This window comes from Myxocyprinus asiaticus, chromosome 27, assembly GCF_019703515.2.
Source record: "Myxocyprinus asiaticus isolate MX2 ecotype Aquarium Trade chromosome 27, UBuf_Myxa_2, whole genome shotgun sequence".
NCBI classification, from domain to species: Eukaryota; Metazoa; Chordata; class Actinopteri; order Cypriniformes; family Catostomidae; genus Myxocyprinus; species Myxocyprinus asiaticus.
This window is the reverse complement of record NC_059370.1, coordinates 29936852-29957404: the sequence shown is the minus strand read 5'-3', so window position 1 is coordinate 29957404 and position 20553 is coordinate 29936852. Positions and strand designations below refer to the sequence as shown.

The window sequence follows — 20553 nt, the reverse complement described above, 5'->3', positions numbered from 1 at the left end:
GGAACCGCCAACATCACAATAGGGCTTACAAATTGTCAGTGGCTAGTATGTGGTGTTGCTCTGTAGGTAATACTTCAACAATAGCCAGGCTTATACCCCCTCTTTTCAGCTCTAGTGTGTAATTTTTAAATCAGTGTAGACTTAAGCCCTGATTAATTAAAGGTTTGCATGATTATAAAATGTGCAAACTTGACAGCACATGCAAAAAAGGTCCGAGCCGATCTACTAACAAAGTGTTCTAAGGGAAAATAGCATGTCTTGGCAAGTTTTGCATGTTTCTGGAAATGAATAAGCAATTTGGAAGCAGTGAGCTCTAACACCTCACATGTGAATTTAGGGAAGCACGTAGACCCAATCCAGCCTTTATTCCTAAGAGAAACCTTCTCCATTGCTGAGGAAATTTTAGTGCAGGAGGATGAACAGAGAGTGCATGCAGATCACTGACACGCTTGGCTGATGCCAGTACCAGCAGCATAGTTGTCTTGAATGACAGTAACTTTCTTCAAGGGCTCGAAAGGCTGCTGTGACGAGGCTTCCAGCACCATGGAGAGGTCCCACTCAGAAACAAGCATTTTAGTAACTTGCAAAGAAAGGTGAGTACCCTTCATGTATCTATGAATGAGAGGAAGGTGCCCCACTACTGCGTCATTGAAGCCAACTTGGCATGCAGAAATAGCTGACAGGTAAACCTTAAAGGAATAGTTCACCCAAAAATGAAAATTGTCTAATAATTTACTCATCCTCAGGCCATCCAAGATGTATCTGAGTTTCTTTATTCATCAAAACAGAATTTAAGATTTTTAGGATTTCATTTCAGGCCTCCTCCTTTAAACAATGCAAGTGAATGTACAACATTTTTTGACAGTCCAAAATGCATATTTAGGATGCATCAGAATAATCCACACGACTCCAGTCGACAAATAAAGTTCTTCTGAACCCAAATGACTGATAATTTTTAGAAACAAAACAATACTTATAAACTTTTTAACTACAAATGTTCGCTTCCATACATCTCTGTGACGCGCACTCATGAGAGGGTTGATGTAAGCTCGTTGGTAAGGTCACGCGGAGGAGGAGGCAGGAAGCGCGTCATTGTTTACAAGAGAAGGATCGCTGTACAAAAGTTTAATTGACTGTAGATTTGTATTTGTATAAGTGTATTGTTCAAAAATGGTTATTTTGTGTGTGTTTCCTGGATGCTTCAACCTTCAGAAACCCCAAAGAAAATGCACGCCGGGAAAAATATTAACTTTTCATCGATTGCCTATACATGATCATGAGCGATTGAAGCTCTGGCTTATCGCGCTGAACCTGGATATTAGTACACCCCTACACTCTCTCTCAAATATTGGTGGGTGTGCAGTGAACATTTTACCCATGAGGATTTCAGACCATCGAAAGAAACAAAGGGTCAATATCTAAATTCATCGGCTGTGCCTGTGCTGTTTTTCCAGCGAACTCAGGTATGTGTGAAACTTTGTCACTGTCACGCCTCCCTCGGGCTCTGCACATCAGCAAGTTAAAGGAGGTTAAAAAAAATCCTAAATTCTGTTTTGATGAAGAAAGAAACCCAGATACATCTTGGATGGCCTGAGGGTGAGTAAATTATCAGCAAATTTTCATTTTTGGGTGAACTATTCCTTTAATGGTAGAAAAGGATTTCCCTTTGTCCAAAAGTATGTCACCGTCTGAACGCTGATATGACACCAGATGGCGTGTGTTGCACCATTTCTCAAATTCTTGCCACTTACAATAATACAATGACCTTGTGGACGAGGACCTGACATTCTATATAGTGGCAGCCACCCCGTTGGGATGCCAAAATGTGGTCAGGTTGGACCTCTCACTGGCCAAACCCATAGCGCCACCCTGTCTGGGTGAGGATGGTATATTTCTCCGTTTGCCTAAGAAAAGAGGTCTGTGCCCAATGGAAGAGGGCATGGCTGGGCATAAAGGAGTGGAATTATCTCTGCCAACCATGATGCTTTGGGCAATATGGGTGCTATGAGAATCAGTGTTAAGCTCTGCTCCCTCACTCTGGCTAGAGTGGAAAAAATCAAGCTGAGAGGGGGAAAGGCATAGAGCAGCATACTGGGCCATGGGTGAGCTAGTGCGTCTACATCGAGGGGAGAATCCTTGTCCCTTAGTGATAAGAACATAGGACAGTGGCCGTTTTCGCGTGAGGCAAAGTGATCGACGGATACCCTTCTGTGACAGCTGTGACATATTTTTTTAAGTCTGTAGATTTGACTGCTCCCAGCAGCTAAGCAATTTGCATAAATACATTTGATTGAAAAAGATGTGATAAAATGTGCTCACCTAAAATTTTCTGGTTCAGGTTTTGGAGAGCAGTGTAACTCAAATATGCCCAGAAAAGCTTAAACATGCCTTCTGCTTTCTGGAACTGGAACATAGATCACTTAAAGACTGCTGATTCTGTTGTTAAACTCACAGCTGTGTTTTGCACAGAGAACGCTCGGATGTTTTATCAAATCTGTCAGAGGACCAGATAAAAGTGATTGGCAGGCTACATCGAATCACCTACGGACTTGTATTAAATAAAGAGATTCCATCATACTGGGAGCCTCTGTCGACTAAATTATTGAATTGCATGTACTGTGTACCGCTGAGTACCCCCCACCTCAAGCACTGTTAAATAGCAGGGATTTTACCATATAAATAAACATATTTAAATTAATATATTACATATTGAATAAAAATAAAATGGTATTTAATGAGAGCCGTACTGTAAGTGTGCGCACACTTGGTACAAGCTCCATAAGCAAAAGCCTTCTTTTGCAGGGTGTGTCCAAAATATTTGCATGTGTAGTTATTTTCGTGATTTCTTTCTTAGTATATCACTTGCAAAATGCCCATGATATGCACACGCAATGTCATAGATTGCTTAAACATATTAGTACCCTATATTTGGGATCTTACAAAATCAGGGCCTGGGAGTATTGTTTGGAATTTCTGCACATTTATGTTTGTAACTTTTATTTTTCAGGAACATCTGAATGGGCTTCAATAAATAATCCTGTGCTCAAACTGGTGAGAAGATTGAATCCTTCTAAAACAAGAGGTGGCTCAGACAGTTCTGATGTGAAAATTTCTCACAGCGGCAGGGACATGGAGACCACACTTGGAGCCATGAATCTTACTTTCTCTGTTGAGGACAAAAATGGAAATAACATTACTTGCTCCAGTGAGCATTCCCCTGATTCAGTGAGAAGTTCTAGCAGCTTGAGTGGTGGCAGTTCAGACAGTCCTCCTGATGTTGAAATGGAGGACTGTATAAGTGATGCCACTTCTGGGGTAAACTTAAAAATAAGGAAAACCATCTCCAGTACCACCTTCACTTGCACCGATAATGGAAAAACTTCTTCCTCAAATGTAGTGGTGAATTCAAGTGGCACAATTATTGTTGACCTTGTAAAGTCAAAGATTAACAACTGGAATCAGAATATGTCACTCTTGAAAGTGGACCCTAAAACTAGTGATGTAGGAGCCACTGAATGTGAAGAAAGTGTCAGTGTTGAGACCAATGACAGGTGCTCAGAATCCTCTCCTGTCTGTGGAGAACGAGAGCTGTATGAGATGGACTCCTGCAAGCCATCACAGCATGGCTGTAGTGAGAATTGCTGCTCTGTGAGCTCTGATGAGATGGTGATGAGGAGCAACAGTTTTGTCTTGCAAGAGACCGACCAGCCGCTAAGCATTTCTCTGCTTGGGGAGTCCAAGACCTCCTTGGACATTTCGTCTGATTTTGGCATGGTGTTGGGCATGTTGCCTGATGTTTGTGAGGGAATTTGTGAAGATTATTCAGCCAAGGTGCCTGAGGGAGACCCAAAGAATCAGGGCTTGGAGCATACCTTCGTCCAACCAAACAATCAGACCTTTCTCATAGAGGGGAATTTCTTTCAAATGCCTTTAGGTCTCTCTGACTGTCAGAGAGAAACAGAGGAAAAGACTTTGCACCTGGGTTCTGACCAATTTGAATTTGTGACACCTGTTCATCATCACAATGTGCAAAAGTTGTCATGCAACACTGGCAGATCGAACCGCTCAACTCCAGCAGAAGGGAAGAAGGTGCTCCTCACAGCTTCTGAGGATTTAGACATAAGTGGCAATGCTCAAACTTCAACTCCAGTGCAGTCTGTGAGTAATAAGACATTTTGCCTCCCATCTCTCTCTGAATCACTTCTCAACAAAGATGAAGGCGATTCAGTGAGCCCAATGGCTCAAGTCATCAATCGGCATCAAAGAAGTGCCTCTCAGAAGTCCAAAACACCCTTGGTGGCAGCAAGAAAAAGTGGTAAAGTAGAAATTAAAATATTTCCCAAGCCTAACTTCAGTAATATAAAGTCTAAAATCCTGTCTCGTGCCACTAACCCCTTCAAGACATCGAGTGTACCAGTCTCAAAGGCATCATCGAGCTCTGTTCCTCAAGCTAATGAAAATCAGACTGTGGGCCACTCTGCTCAATGCAAGTCATCTCCTAAGTCTGCCTCAGCTGCAGTGAGCAACACCGCTGCTACACCAGCCCAAAGTGTAAAGAGTTCCAGTGCAGCTAAAAGAACACGATCATCCACTTGCCAAGAAAGTGGTCCGGCCTCAAAGTCTCAAGCTCACCGTTGGTCTGAAAGTGCTACCTCTTTCAAAGCAAGTAAAGATGGGTCACAAGAAAAAAATTCACAGGTCAATAGGACCTTGAACAACCTTGCTACACCACAAACTCTATCTAAAGGAGGTTCTCAGAGTCTTGGTGGAAAGATTAAACCTGCAGGTGGTCATGCATCCTCTGAAGAAGATATTCAGGGGAAAGAGTCACTAAAGGGTCATGGGAAAAATCTGAAAATCAGTCTGTTTGTAAGTATGTTTTCAATTATAGCTTTATATAATGCTGGAAATTGTCTTTTGGATCATTTTAAATTTCATGACCTTACAATTAATAGAGCTTGTGCGCTTTGTTAGAGGTACAATTTTTGTTTTTTTGTTCAGAGAAGTAAAATTCCAAGGCTTCCACTACAAGCTATTCTAATACTACAGTATATAAAGCTATTCCCTAGGCAACCTGTTCATGCAGGAAATCAACATGCTTCTGAAAGTTCATGTACCCTGAAATCAACCACATTCAGCCGAATCGCTGAAAAGCTTAGTCCTCCATCAGACATTTTTGCATCAGTTCCAGCATGAACATGTTTCTCTCTAGCACTACTGATAAGCGCATTACTTGAGCAACATCCAAGACACAAGTTCTGGTCCCATAGACCATGCACATCAACAGGTTAATATCCTTTCTGTTCTTTACAGTCAGTTGTTGAAAAACAACTAAAATAATACAAAGCACAGATGCTCTAACACCCTTTGAACAAAACACTGTCAATGTCCCTGCTGCTGGTCTTAAAGAGACAGAACCATTTTAACACTTGTACTACATATCAATGTAATTATGTGTGTGTGTGTGTGTGTGGTTGGGTTTGGGTGGTTGAGGACTTTTAGGTTGCAAACTGGTAATTACAAGGGTATTATGCTATAAATGTAGTTTGAGGACATTTCTAGTGTCCCCATAATTCAAATTGCTACAAATACTTACTAAACGAAGTTTTTTTGAAAATGTAAAAATGCAGAAAGTTTTTTATGAGGGTTAGGGGATAGAGTCTATAGTTCGTACAGTATAAAAATCATTGTCTATGGAGAGTCCTCATAAGGATAGCCACACCAACATGTGTGTGTGTGTGTGTGTGTGTGTGTGTGTGTGTGTGTGTGTGTGTGTGTATACACCTATCTGTCACAACATTAAAACCACCTGCCTAATATTTTGTAGGTCCCCCTTGTGCCGCCAAAACAGTGCCAACCCGCATCTCAGAATAGCATTCTTAGATGATATTCTTCTCACCACAATTGTACAGAGCACTTGTCAGTTCGAACCAGTCTGGCCATTCTCTGTTGACCTCTCTCATCAACAAGGCGTTTCTGTCAACAGAACTGCCCCTAACTGGATGTTTTTTTGTTTTTGGCATCATTCAGAGCAAATTCTAGAGACTGTTGTGCGTGGAAATCCCAGGAGATCAGCAGTTCTAGAAATACTCAAACCAGCCCATCTGGCACCAACAATTATCCATGTGATTATCTAATCTGCCAATCGTGTGGCAACAGTGCAGTGCATACAGTCATGCAGATACGGCTCAGGAGCTTCAGTTAATGTTCACATCAACCATCAGAATGGGGAAAAATGTGATCTCGATGTGGATCGTGGCATGACTGTTGGTGCCAGATGGTTTGAGTATTTCTGTAACTGCTGATCTCCTGGGATTTTCATGCACAACAGTCTCTAGAATTTACTCTGAATGGTGCTAAAAAAATTTTAAAAAAATCCAGTGAGCGGCAGTTCTGTGGATGCAAATGCCTTGTTGATGAGAGAGGTCAACAGAGAGAATGGTCAGACTGGTTTGAACTGACAAAGTCTACGGTAACTCAGATAACCGCTCCTTACAATTGTGGTGAGAAGAATGGCATCTCAGAATGCTATTCTGAGATGCAGATTGGCGCTGTTTTGGCAGCACGAGGGGGACTTAACACAATATTAGGCAGGTGGTTTTAATGTTGTGGCTGATCGGTGTATATACAGTTGAAGTCAGGAGTTTATATACACCATAGCCAAATACATTTAAACTCAGTTTTTCACAATTCCTGATATTTAATTGTAGAAAACATTCCCTGTCTTAGATCAGTTAAGATCACTACTTTATTTTAAGAATGTGAAATGTCAGAATAATAGTAGAGAGAATGATTTATTTCAGCTTTTATTTCATTCATCGCATTCCCAGTGGGTCAGAAGTTTACATACACTTTGTTAGTATTTGGTAGCATTGCTTTTAAATTGTTTAAATTGGGTCAAACATTTTAGGTACCCTTCCACAAGCTTCTCACAATAAGTTGCTGGAATTTTGGCCCATTCCTCCAGACAGAACTGGTGTAACTGAATCAGGTTTATAGACCTTTAGGGCTGGGTGATACGTAAAAAATATTTTTGTGAAAATTGCCTTAAACAATATCGCGATATCCAATTACATCGTCAACCCCCCTGCCAAGGGTAGGTTAATTTTTTTTGTTTTATTGATTTTGCCTTAAATTAATTCATTTATTAAAACACTAAAAACTTAAAAGACATTTCTAAATTCAAATGGCACTTTAAACTAAACGAAAAAAGCATTAAAATAACAAAGTGATTAAAAAATCTTAAATATAACCACCTCCACAAATCCAAACATTTACAGTCTCCAATGGCCCCATTTGCCATCACACAAGCATCCATCAACGACACTAGGTGGAAAATTACTAATAGCCTACAGATTAAGAACTAAAGACAATTATAAATGTAAAGACAATGATAATCAAAATAAAAAAGCCTAATAAATTCCCTTGTGTTCCCAAAAAAAATGCTGTCAAATGTGTGTTCTTATTAAATTTGTGTTTGTATTGCATTTTGGTAATACAGTTAATGCTGCCAAAAGAAAAGAAAATAATACTCAATTTTAGGTTCAAGGTGAATGTGTCGTATTACTTTATGATTTATTCACTTTCGTCTTTGTTTCTTTAATACAAAGATATATATATATATTACTGAACCTGCAGAGTTGCGTTCACAATGCATGCCAACCGAGTGGAAATAATGCGAACTAAACTCACAGCACCTCCTGAGATGATCTGAGATCATTTGCAGCATTCTTATAGACGAAAGTATTTGTGCAAACAATTTTTCAGACTAATGAAACTCTTTACATATGCTTGTTCCAGCTCACGCAGCACGCCTATGACAAACAGCGATCAGATGCAAGCAGTAACAAGTTGTGAATTTAATTATTCTAAAAATCTGAATATTGCAAAAATATTGCCTTGTGTTCAAAAGAACAATATCATCACTTCCGGGGAAATTGTAGTGACTGCGTGACTCTTTTATTAATAAAATATTTGCGGTTTAGGATGCACAGACAAAACACTTTAATAACTCGATTCATGACTGGAAAAGACAGCACATCACACAGTTCTGGGAGCACTATGTGTGTGTACGTTCCTCCATCATGACTTTGCGGTGTGGATAAGGTATTCTTTAAAAGTATCAATAAACCTGCTCTTCGGGAAAAAGTGCAAGTTTGTGTTTAACTTATTTGCTCTGCAAACTCTATGCAGGCTTTGGATTTTTAGGACACCCAACACTGGTTCGTCCAGTTATGAATGAATTATTCGGTCACATTCTTTTTTTTGATGCGCATCTTGAATTCCTGTTAAATTCAATAGGAGTTTATTCAGTAAATGTGTTTCCATCATAGTTTATGCACATTTCTTCTTATCGAATAAAAAATTCATCCACCTCAAATGAGCATATCATTTTCCATGCGCATTTTGGAGATTTTATTCGCATCTTGGTGTTTCTATCCAGCAGATCTTATGCAATATCTTATAAAATGCGCATAAAAAAGCATTGATGGAAACATAGCTATTGACGGCTTTTCTTTTGTCTGTTCTTAAAAATATAATAAAGTGTCTTTCTTCAAGCACATGTCTTTGTAACTAACAGCATTTCTTGTCATGTGTCACTCCACGACGTCTTGCAGGTCGCCCGCCTGTTGCGGGTAGATTAGCAAAATTACCCACGCATGAAATACATTTGGACGAGGAGCTCGCAAAGTAGCGATGGGTCGTTCATGAACAAACTAATCTTATGTGACTCAAAAGAACGAGTAGTCTCAGAGAATGATTCATTCATTTTGTGTTGACCGCGCATGCGCATTGCGCAACCTCCATTCGTTTGTTACGTGAAAACCGCATAGGCGCTGTACAGGAAACTGAAATTATTTAGTTCACCTTTCAACTCTTTTGGTCCGAGTCGTTTGTTCTTTTGTCACGTGACAGCCATATACGCTATGCATTGCTCACACAGGAAACAGAAATGATTAGTTCACCTCTCCAGTAATCTGGTCCAAGTCATTCGTTCTTTTGTCTCGTGACAGCCGTATACACATGCACATACGGCTGTCATGTGACAAAAGAACAAATGACTCAGACAAGAAGATTCCAGAGGTGAACTAATCTTTCTGTTTCTCATAATTTGTCCTTGGCTGCATTATCTTTTTTTCCTTATTGTGACTATAATCAAAGTTTGCATAAGTAGATGAGTTGGGGGGGATTTGGCTATTGAAAGTGTAACATTTTAATTTAATTCTGCTCAAATGAACGAAATGACTTGGATCTTTGAATCTCGTTCAGCAAAATGAACGAATCTGTATTCAAGTTAGTAAAATGATACGATCTTCCCATCACTATCCCAAACTGGATTCAGCCTCGCATTTGTTGGGTGGCGGGTGCTAGTTTCACACCCTGGTCACTGTTTAATATATTTGCCGACTTCCCAGATTCATGGTGTTGCCATTTCCCGATATTGTCGATCACGTCTGTTCAGAATCGGCATCGGGATCTTTGTAAGACATCGTCGATATCTGATTACATCGTCCTATCTCCCAGCCCTTTAGGCCTCCTTGCTCACACACACTTTTTCAGTTCTGCCCACAAATTTTATATCGGATTGAGGTCAGGGCTTTGTGATGGCCACTCCAATACCTTGACTTTGTTGTCCTTAAGCCATTTTGCCACAACTTTGGATGTATGCTTGGTATCATTGCCCATTTGGAAGGCCCATTTGCAACCAAGCTTTAACTTCCTGGCCATCTTGAAATGTTGCTTCAATATATCCACATAATTTTCCTTCCTCATGATGCTATCTATTTTGTGAAGTGCACCAGTCCCTCCTGCAGCAAAGCACCCCACAACATGATGCTTCCACCCCCATGCTTCACGGCTGGGATGGTGATCTTCGGCTTGCAAGCCTCATCCTTTTTCCTCCAAACATAACGATGGTCATTATGGCCAAACAGTTACATTTTTGTTTCATTAGACCAGAGGACATTTCTCCAAAAAGTAAGATCTTTGTCCCCATGTGCACTTGCAAACTGTAGTAGTCTGGCTTTCTTATGGCAGTTTTGGAACAGTGGCTTCTTCCTTGCTGAGCAGCCTTTCAGGTTATGTCGATTTAGGACTCATTTTACTGTGGATATAGATACTTGTCTACCTGTTTCCTCCAGCAACTTCACAAGGTCCTTTGCTGTTGTTCTGGGATTGATTTGCACCAAACTACATTCATCTCTAGGAGTCAGAATGCATCTCCTTCCTGAGCGGTATGATGGCTGCGTGGTCCCATGGTGTTTATTCTTGCGTACTATTGTTTGTTCAGATGAACGTGGTACCTTCAGGCATTTGGAAATTGCTCCCAAAGATGAACCAGACTTGTGGAGGTCCACAATTGTTTTTCTGAGGTCTTTGCTGATTTCATTTGATTTTCCCATGATGTCAAGCAAAGAGCCACTGAGTTTGGCAGTAGGCCTTAAAATACATCCACAGGTACACCTCCAATTCAGTACACCTCCTATCAGAAGTTAACTGGCTAACTGTCTAAAGGCTTGACATCATTTTCTGGAATTTTTCAAGCTGCTTAAAGGCACAGTTAACTTAGTGTAATTAAACTTCTTACCTACTGGAATTGTGATATAGTCAATTAAAAGTGAAACAATCTTTACAAGGTCCTTTGCTGTTGTTCTTTTCGCACCAAACTACATCCATCTCTAGGAGACAGAATGCTTCTCCTTTCTCAGTGGTTCCTCATGATGGCTGCGTGGTCCCATGGTGTTTATACTTGCATACTATTGTGTGCACAGATGAACGTGGTACCTTCAGGCATTTGGACATTGCTCCCAAGGATGAACCAGACTTGTGGAGGTCCACAATTTGTTTTCTGAGGTCTTGGCTGATTTCTTTTGATTTTCCCATGATGTCAAGCAAAGAGGCACCGAGGTAGGCCTTAAAATGCATCCACAGGTAAACCTCCAATTGACATCTGACCCACTGGAATTGTGATATAGCTAATTAAGTGAAATAATCTGTAAACAACTGTTGGAAAAATTACTTGTCATGCACAAAGTAGATGTCCTAAACGACTTGCCAAAACTATAGTTTGCTAATATTAAATCTGTGGAGTGGTTAAAAAATGGGTTTTAATAATGTGTATGTAAACTTCTGACTTCAACTGTATATATATGTGTGTGTGTGTGTGTGTGTGTTTTACATGTTTTGCATATATTATGCAAAACATGCATATGTTATATTGCACATATATATACTGTAAAGGTGTGTGTATATATGTATATAATAAAATAGGAATTTTATTAGCCACTGGTGAATAAATATTCAAATTTTTTTTCACCAGAAATTGAGTTGTGTAGTGGCGAAGAAGAACTTGAGCACCTCGATCCTTTTTACTGAATAAGATGCCAGCAATTAGGAAGCTGGATTCAGTCTCATCTTTTACAGCGTGTTGTGTCTTGTGAGCGTGTACTCTGAAGGTAATTGACATTTGTCTGCAGTGGGTCCGGATCTGTCGTGATCTCGCTGTGTCCATCACATTAGTTGAGACTTGGAATGCCACTGACATTGCATTTAACAACTTCAACTCTGATTTTGGTTAAACTGTACGGACTGTTCATTCTCAACGTTCTCTGTTTTAAAGCAAGCCTACAGACCAGTTACGCGCCTGTTGGACTTCAGTTAGAAGGTAAAAGTGTTGCAAAACTCGAGAGCTTGTAGCTTGGAATTTGAGAACGTGTACAATAAATATTTGTACAAGCAAGTCACATTGTGTCAAAGTTTCCACAAGTCAAAGTTTCCTTTTTGTTACGTTTATTTTTTATCCAAAGACGAGACCCAGGCACCCCATTTTCATTTCATGTCTCTTTTAATATAATTTCTGTTATTTACAGTCAGGTGGTGATTAAAAAAAAAAATATATATATATATATATATATATATATATTTCTAGTCATACATTGCACAGATGAGGGAAAAACAACTGTGCAACTTCTCTCTCGTTAAAGGTGCACTCAGCGATTCCTGAGAAACACTGTTGATATTCGAACTCAACTGCCAAAACAAACACACCCCTTATGAATCCGTCTTCAAGCCTTTTACCTCTCAGAGGTCTCTCCACCTCTGAAAAGCCTCGCCAATGTTGATGTGGCTCCTAGTCCTTGACTTATCATAATCCTTCTTTTTTAGTTTATATTCGTCTGACCTTTTGCTCTTGGTCTGTTTCTCAGCCATATGTCCTCCTTGGAGTTTAGAATGTTGCATCAGTCAGATTTGCCATTGCTCTTCTTATGAATTTCCCTCTCGCTCTGACCCCACCCACCCATCCTGTGCACGTGCAAGAACCACCCCCTGTTGCTGATTGGCTGATGTAGTGTTGTGTTGATCGGTCTGTTCCACTTTGTTTTTGTCCCATTTACACAGCCATGGCTGTGTACAAATACTAGATTTTTTCAGCCCACCCACAGAATGGACAGCTAGCAGACTGTGAGGAGATATTTGCAGAATTTGACAAAAAAAATGCTTTGGATTAGAATTACTGAGTGCACCTTTAATGTGCGCTGCGCTCATTCAACCGTAAACTCTTCTCTTTTTTTTTTCTCCCCTTTTCTCCCCAATTTGGAATGCCCAATTCCCAATGCATTCTAAGTCCTCGTGGTGGTGTAGTGACTTGTCTCAATCCGGGTGGTGGAGGACGAATCTCAGTTGCCTCTGTGTCTGAGACCGTCAATCCACACATCTTATCACATGGCTTGTTGAGCACGTTAACCCTGAGACATAGCATGTGTGGAGACTTCACACTATTCTCTGCGGCATCCACGCACAACTCACCACATGTCCCACCGTGAGCGAGAACCACATTATAGCGACCACGTGGAGGTTAACCCAACGTGACTCTTCCCACCCTAGCAACAGGCCAATTGGATGCTTAGGAAGACTGACTGGAGTCACTCAGCACGCCCTGGATTCGAACTTGCGACTCCAGGTGTGATAGTCAGCGTCTTTATTTGCTGAGCTACCCAGGCCCCCTGTAAACTCTTCTCTTAAGGAGACAGAACCAATTTTGTGCTTGTTATTCATATCAATGTAAACTCAATGTAAATAACACAAATGCATATAAAAACATTCAACAAAATGTAGTAAGTGTAATAAATGTGTAAATACATAAATATTTTAAAGTACAATCATGCATTATGAAATTTTTTAACTTCAGAAAACACTGTAAATATGAAAGAATTTCACAAATACAAATCTTCAACAATTATATGCAAGGGTTTGATAGCAGCACTTAAATTATTATTTTTATAATATTATTATTAATTCTATTTTCATTAGGTTCCAACCTTTCAATATGTATGAAATATCAAACAGTGACAACAGCTTGTATCATTAAAAATGCAATTTCATGACATCATATAAATAGAATGTGAAATTTGTACAAAAGCTAAAATGTGATTAAAAGGATAAAATGCGAAATATGAAAATAAAATGTAAAATCTTGCATAATATATTGCACAAAATCATATATATGAAAACAAATATACTGTGTGTGTGTGTGTATGTGTTTTATATATATATATATATATATATATATATATATATATATATATATATATACAGGTGCATCTCAATAAATTAGAATGTCGTGGAAAAGTTCATTTATTTCAGTAATTCAACTCAAATTGTGAAACTCGTGTATTAAATAAATTCAGTGCACACAGACTGAAGTAGTTTAAGTCTTTGGTTCTTTTAATTGTGATGATTTTGGCTCACATTTAACAAAAACCCACTGATTCACTATCTCAACAAATTAGAATACATCATATGATCAATAAAAAAACATTTTTAGTGAATTGTTGGCCTTCTGGAAAGTATGTTAATTTACTGTATATGTACTCAATACTTGGTAGGGGCTCCTTTTGCTTTAATTACTGCCTCAATTTGGCATGGCATGGAGGTGATCAGTTTGTGGCACTGCTGAGGTGGTATGGAAGCCCAGGTTTCTTTGACAGTGGCCTTCAGCTCATCTGCATTTTTTGGTCTCTTGTTTCTCATTTTCCTCTTGACAATACCCCATAGATTCTCTATGGGGTTCAGGTCTGGCGAGTTTGCTGGCCAGTCAAGCACACCAACACCATGGTCATTTAACCAACTTTTGGTGCTTTTGGCAGTGTGGGCAGGTGCCAAATCCTGCTGGAAAATGAAATCAGCATCTTTAAAAAGCTGGTCAGCAGAAGGAAGCAGAAGTGCTCCAAAATTTCTTGGTAAACGGTGAAGTGACTTTGGTTTTCAAAAAACACAATGGACCAACACCAGCAGATGACATTGCACCACAAATCATCACAGACTGTGGAAACTTAACACTGGACTTCAAGCAACTTGGGCTATGAGCTTCTCCACCCTTCCTCCAGACTCTAGGACCTTGGTTTCCAAATGAAATACAAAACTTGTATTTCATCTGAAAAGAGGACTTTGGACCACTGGGCAACAGTCCAGTTCTTCTTCTCCTTAGCCTAGGTAAGACGCCTCTGACGTTGTCTGTGGTTCAGGAGTGGCTTAACAAGAGGAATACGACAACTGTAGCCAAATTCCTTGACACGTCTGTGTGTGGTGGCTCTTGATGCCTTGACCCCAGCCTCAGTCCATTCCTTGTGAAGTTCACCCAAATTCTTGAATCGATTTTGCTTGACAATCCTCATAAGGCTGCGGTTCATTCGGTTGGTTGTGCATCTTTTTCTTCCACACTTTTTCCTTCCACTCAACTTTCTGTTAACATGCTTGGATACAGCACTCTGTGAACAGCCAGCTTCTTTGGCAATGAATGTTTGTGGCTTACCCTCCTTGTGAAGAGTGTCAATGGTTGTCTTCTGGACAACTGTCAGATCAGCAGTCTTCCCCATGATTGTGTAGCCTAGTGAACCAAACTGAGAGACCATTTTGAAGGCTCAGGAAACATTTGCAGGTGTTTTGAGTTGATTAGCTGATTGGCACGTCACCATATTCTAATTTTTTGAGATAGTGAATTGGTGGGTTTTTGTTAAATGTGAGCCAAAATCATCACAATTAAAAGAACCAAAGACTTAAACTACTTCAGTCTGTGTGCATTGAATTTATTTAATACACGAGTTTCACTATTTGAGTTGAATTACTGAAATAAATGAACTTTTCCACGACATTCTAATTTATTGAGATGCACCTGTATATATATATATATATATGATGCCCCCTCCTCTGTTTCCTTAACATCTTTTTTAGTTTTCAGTTGCATTACGCTTACATGTTGACAGAAGTCTGGCAAGTAAAAATAAAAATGTTCTAGCCAATGGCGATTAATTCTCCAACGTGTCTGTAGAGAGTTGACTGTATATAATGTATGCAATTTCAGGACATCAGATATTTTTTAAAAGTTAAAATGTGAAAATTTATTCAAACAAAAAGAATTTATTTCATACTGTATGTGAGAAAAATGGACATTATAGATGAAATATACTCAAATGAATTGGAATTGAAAGCGTGCACATCGAAATCAAACCATGATATTGTGATATATCGAATCGTGATATATGTATCTAGATGTATCGCATTATATCGAATCGTGACGTGTATCGCAATATGTATCACATCGTGAGGTGTCTGGTGATACACAGCACTAGTGTAACTGCCATTTTAATTACTGCTGCGAGAGCGCAGAAAGCTGAAAATATGTTCCATGTGCACACATCACATCATTTTTACAGAGCTAGAGAGAGGAAGGGAAAAAAACTTGGCTGTGACTTCAGAATTCCCATGGGGATTGTATTACAATAGCTACTCACATCTCGAGTCCGCGTAAGTTTGAATGGTGATCCCACTCTTCAGCTCTTTTATGGCAAATGCTGTCGTGAGTGTGGAAAGTGCAGGCTTCGGGTGTCACGCATGGGAGCAAGTTGCTGACAGGGAGCTTCTCTTGCAGGCAGGATCTTCCAGGCCGGCTGCAGCAGCATGCGAGCGGAGTAGAGTGAGGCTTGGCCCTCAGCCATCCCCAGCCAGGACAGGAGGCGCCTGTGCTGCTCTCGGTCCTGCTGCAAACCTTCAGCCACCACTCTCAACTGTGTCTAAGCTCAAACCTGGTACTGCAGGAAAAGATGGCAGCCATACCACTGACATGCCTTCTCCCAGAAACAGATTGAGCACACCTGAGGGTAAGGAAAGCTATTTTACTCTACAGTTTGCTCTTTCTCTCCTGTTTATGTCTGTTTTCCCTTTTGTGGAGTGTGAGTGAGGGCAGGTTGTAGATGCACACAATGAATTATATTTCTAATGATATTTAAGTAATTTGGACTAATTTGTATTCTGTGGTGTTAACGTTATGTGCTATAGTGCCATTCCCGTCAATCTTTTATTAGTCAAAATGTACACTCACCGGCCACTTTATTAGGTACACCTGTACATTTACTTATTCATGTGATTATCTAATCAGCCAATCATGTGGCAGCAGTGTAATGTATAAAATCATGCAGACATGGGTCAGGAGCTTCAGTTATTGTTCACATCAACCATCAGAATGGGGAAAAAAATGTGATTTTAGTGATTTAGACCATGGCATGATTGTTGTTTGCTAGACGGGCTGGTTTGTGTAGTTCTGTAACTGCTGATCTCCTGGGATTTTCACGCGCAACAGTCTCTGGAGTAGGGCTGAAACAATTAATCGACATTATCGACAAAGTCGACAATAAAAAGGTTGTCAACAGAATTTTTTGTTGTCGCAAAGTCGTTTGATGTTTAACATAACGAGATCATACGAAACTCTAATGATGGTGCGCATGTGATGTAGATCTCAATGTTTGAGGAAATTATACAAAAATACCAAATAAGTAAATACAGTAAATATTGTTATCTGAGAATGTTGAATATAATATTAAAAATATATAATAGATCAAAATAAAAAGATGCATTCACCTGAGAAGCAGCATATATGATATTTAGACTTGCTTTTAGAGAATAGATCTTGAATATAAGTTTATTTTGTCTTTACTGCACTCGCAGAAGTATAACCAAGTGAAAAAATACACTTATATACAAAATACACTTATACAAATAGAAGTCTAAATATATTATATGTTGCTTCTCAAGTAAATGTATTTTTAGACAATTTTGGAAAACAAAACAAAAACACTTAATAACAATAGGATGTTGCAGTGAACTTTTTACTGAAATAAACTTAATAAAAAGTATTTTTTTCCTTCAGTTCAGTGAATGTCATTTAGAGGTATTTTTAAAAGATGATTTTGTCCTTGTTATTGTTAGCAAGCACATTTAGTACAACCTTTTAAGTCGAGGCACAAGCTGAATAATCAGTTAAGAGCTAATGATTAATCATTGCAATAATCCCCCGAATAGTAGAATAATCGTTCTAATAATCATTAGATTATTCGATTATCAAAATAATCGTTAGTTGCAGCCCTACTCTAGAGTGTATAGAGCAAGGATCGGGAACCTTTTTTCACCTTTTTTTTATTTTTGGTGGATGCATTTTTTCGAAAGAGCCATAGCATAAATGAATAATTTACTATATTCAAAAAAAACTTTTCAATAAAATAAAATGTTTATATTGCCCGTAGACTACTCAAAAACACAAAAACAAACAAATATGCAAAAATTAATAGGTAACGTTGCAATATGAAATTGAGTACACGTGAGTACATGTGCAGGTCCCCATAAAATTATAATTTTACAATTGTTCATGAAAAATGTAACTTCCCTTTTGGGCTGGGTAATATGTAAAAAATATTTTAATGATAATCGCCTTTAAAATATTGCGATATCCGATTATATCGTCAACACCCCTGCCAAGGGTCGGTGAATATTTTTGCTTTATTAATTTTGCTTTAAAAATTAAATACATTTATTGAAACACAAAAAACTTAAAAGACATTTCTAAATTCAAATTGCACTTTAAATGAAACGAATTAAATAATGAAGCAATTAAGCAATTAAAATAATGAAGAGATTAAAAAATCTTATATATAACCACCTCCCCAAATCCAAACATTTACCGTCTCCAAAGGCCCCATATGCAATCACGCAAGCATCCGTCAACGAGAACATTTGAAAAATTACTAATAGCCTACAAATTAAGAACTAAAGACAATTATAAATGTAAAGATAATAATGATCATAATAAAGAAGCCTAATAAATTCCCTTGTGTTCCCAAATAATGCTGCCAAATGTGTGTTCTTATCAAATGTGTTTGTATTGCGTTTTGGTAATACAGTTAATGCTGCCTAAAAAAATAGAATAGAACTAAATTTTAGGTTCAAGGTGAACGTGTCTTGTATTACTTTATGATTTAATCACTTTCGTCTTTGTTTCTTTAATACAAAGATACCTGTCTATATTACTGAACCTGCAGTGTTGCGTTCACAATGTGTATGAGCGAACTGCTCTGTGGAAATAAAGCAAACTAAACTCACAGCACCTCACAAGATGATCGGAGATCATTTGCAGCATTCTCATAGACTATATTATTCTTGCAAACAGTTTTCAGTCGAATAAAACAGAGAATAGTAATAGTAATAACTCTTTACATGCACTTGTTCCACGAGACAGTGCCCTCTGAACAAACAGCGAATCAGACACGAGCAATGATGGCTTTTCTTTTGTCTGTTCTTAAAAATATAATAAAGTGTGTTTCTTCAACCACATATCTTTGTGACTAACAGCATTTCTTGTCATGTGTCACTCCGAGACGTCTTACAGGTCACCCGCCTGTTGCAGGTAGATGAGCAAAATTACTCGCGCATGAAATACCTGCATTTGGAGGAGGAGTTCACGAACTTGATTGAGCCTCGTTGCATTTGGAGTGTGGCAGGTGCTATTTCACACCCTGGGCGCACATAAAAAAATAACGAACGATCATAATTCACTCGTAGAAAATGCTCTTAACAGCTGAGATCAGTAGTTATTGGAAAACGAGGCCCAGAACTCTATGAATGTGCGTGTCTTGGATAAGCGCTTTCATTGCACTCATGAACAGCAGAGCTCACTGCGCACATATCAAATCAGATGCGCATCAGCGGCTTTTCTTCCATCTATTTTTCAAAATATAATCATGTTACGTCAAACTCACGTCTTTGTGTCTAATTTCTTGTAATATATCACTCTTAGCCTACAGGTCGCCTTCCACAGTGGCTGGTACATCAGCAAAATACTCCGCATGAAAATCCGCATTTGGCGGGTGTTCATTTCAAAACTTGTTCACCAGGAGTAGGCTGTCCGACAAATTCGGGAGAAAGGAAATCAAAACAGTTCAAGCTTTGCGATCGCACCCACACTTTCTGTAGGATAATTATCTCTAGAAAGTTTTGAAGGATCATGTGTTGGTGAATGGTGAGACACCCCACGAGCCACTTGATTTTTAACAAAGAGCCACTTGTGGCTTGCTAGCCCAACCCCTGGTATAGAGAATGGTGTGAACAGCAAAAAACAGCCAGTGAGTGGCAGTTCTGTGGACGAAAATTCCTTGTTGATGAGAGAGGTCAACGGAGAATCGCCAGACTGGTTCGAACTAACATAGTTTACGGTAACTCAGATAACCCCTCTGTACAACTGTGTTGAGAAGAATAGCATCTCAGAATGCACAACTTGTTGAACCTTGAAGTAGATGGGCTACAACAGCAGAAGACCACGTTGGGTTCCACGTCTGTCAGCCAAGAACAGAAAGCTGAGGCTGCAGTGGGCCTACCATCTGTGTACCTTAGCAGAAATCCAGATTTGACAGACCAGGCGATGTTTTTCCAATCATCTACCATCCAGTTTGGTGAGCCTGTGCCCACTGCAGCCTCAGTTTCCTTTTCTAAGCTGAAAGTAGTGGAACCCAGAGGGGTCTTCTACTGCTGTAGCCCATCCGCCCCAATGTTCGAAGTGTTAAATATTCAGAAATGCTTTTCTGCATAGAACTGTTGTAACGTGTGGTTATTTGGGTTACTGTCAGCTTGGACCAGTCTGGCTATTCTCCGTTGACCTCTCTCATCAACAAGGTGTTTCCGCCCACAGAACTGCCACTCGCTGGATTATTTTTTATTAATTTTTTTTCACACCTTCTCTTTACATTCTAGAGAATGTTGTGTGTGAAAATCCCAGCAGATCAGCAGTTAAAGAAATACTCAAACCAGCCCATCTGGCATCAACAATCATGCCACAGTCTAAATCACTGAGATAAAACTTTTTCCTCATTTAGATGGTTGATGTGAACATAAACTGATGCTCTTGACCCATATCTGCATGATTATATTCATTACACTGCTACCACACGGTTGGCTGATAAGATAATCGTATGAATAAGTAGATGTACAGTTGTACCTAATAAAGTGGCCAGTGAGTGTATATCAGGAAAAAGACACCTGAGTGATGCACACTATCTTCATTGTTTATGTATTTTCATCTGTGGTCTCAAAGGCATAGCTAGTTATGTTACTCTTACTGATACCTCTTACATGCTCTATGGATTTCATTTGTAGCCCAGTAGTCTCTCATGTGAGCTCTTTAATTTGTGAAATTTATTTAAAGAGGGCATGACTTTAACATTGCTAATTATT

The 20553-nt window shown here is 39.2% G+C and overlaps 1 protein-coding gene across 2 annotated transcripts in view; it reads left to right on the top strand.

Annotated features, from left to right (window-relative positions):
- Positions 1-2970: 2970 nt before the first annotated feature.
- Positions 2971-20553, top strand: part of LOC127417940 (microtubule-associated tumor suppressor 1 homolog) — a 53963-nt gene continuing 36380 nt past the window's right edge. For both annotated transcript variants that reach the window (XM_051658219.1, XM_051658218.1), the window contains exons 1-2: positions 2971-4869; positions 15929-16157. In XM_051658219.1, coding sequence (XP_051514179.1) covers positions 3130-4869; positions 15929-16157 — 1969 coding nt within the window. In that variant the 5' untranslated portion in view covers positions 2971-3129. The remainder of the gene's footprint in view (positions 4870-15928; positions 16158-20553) is intronic.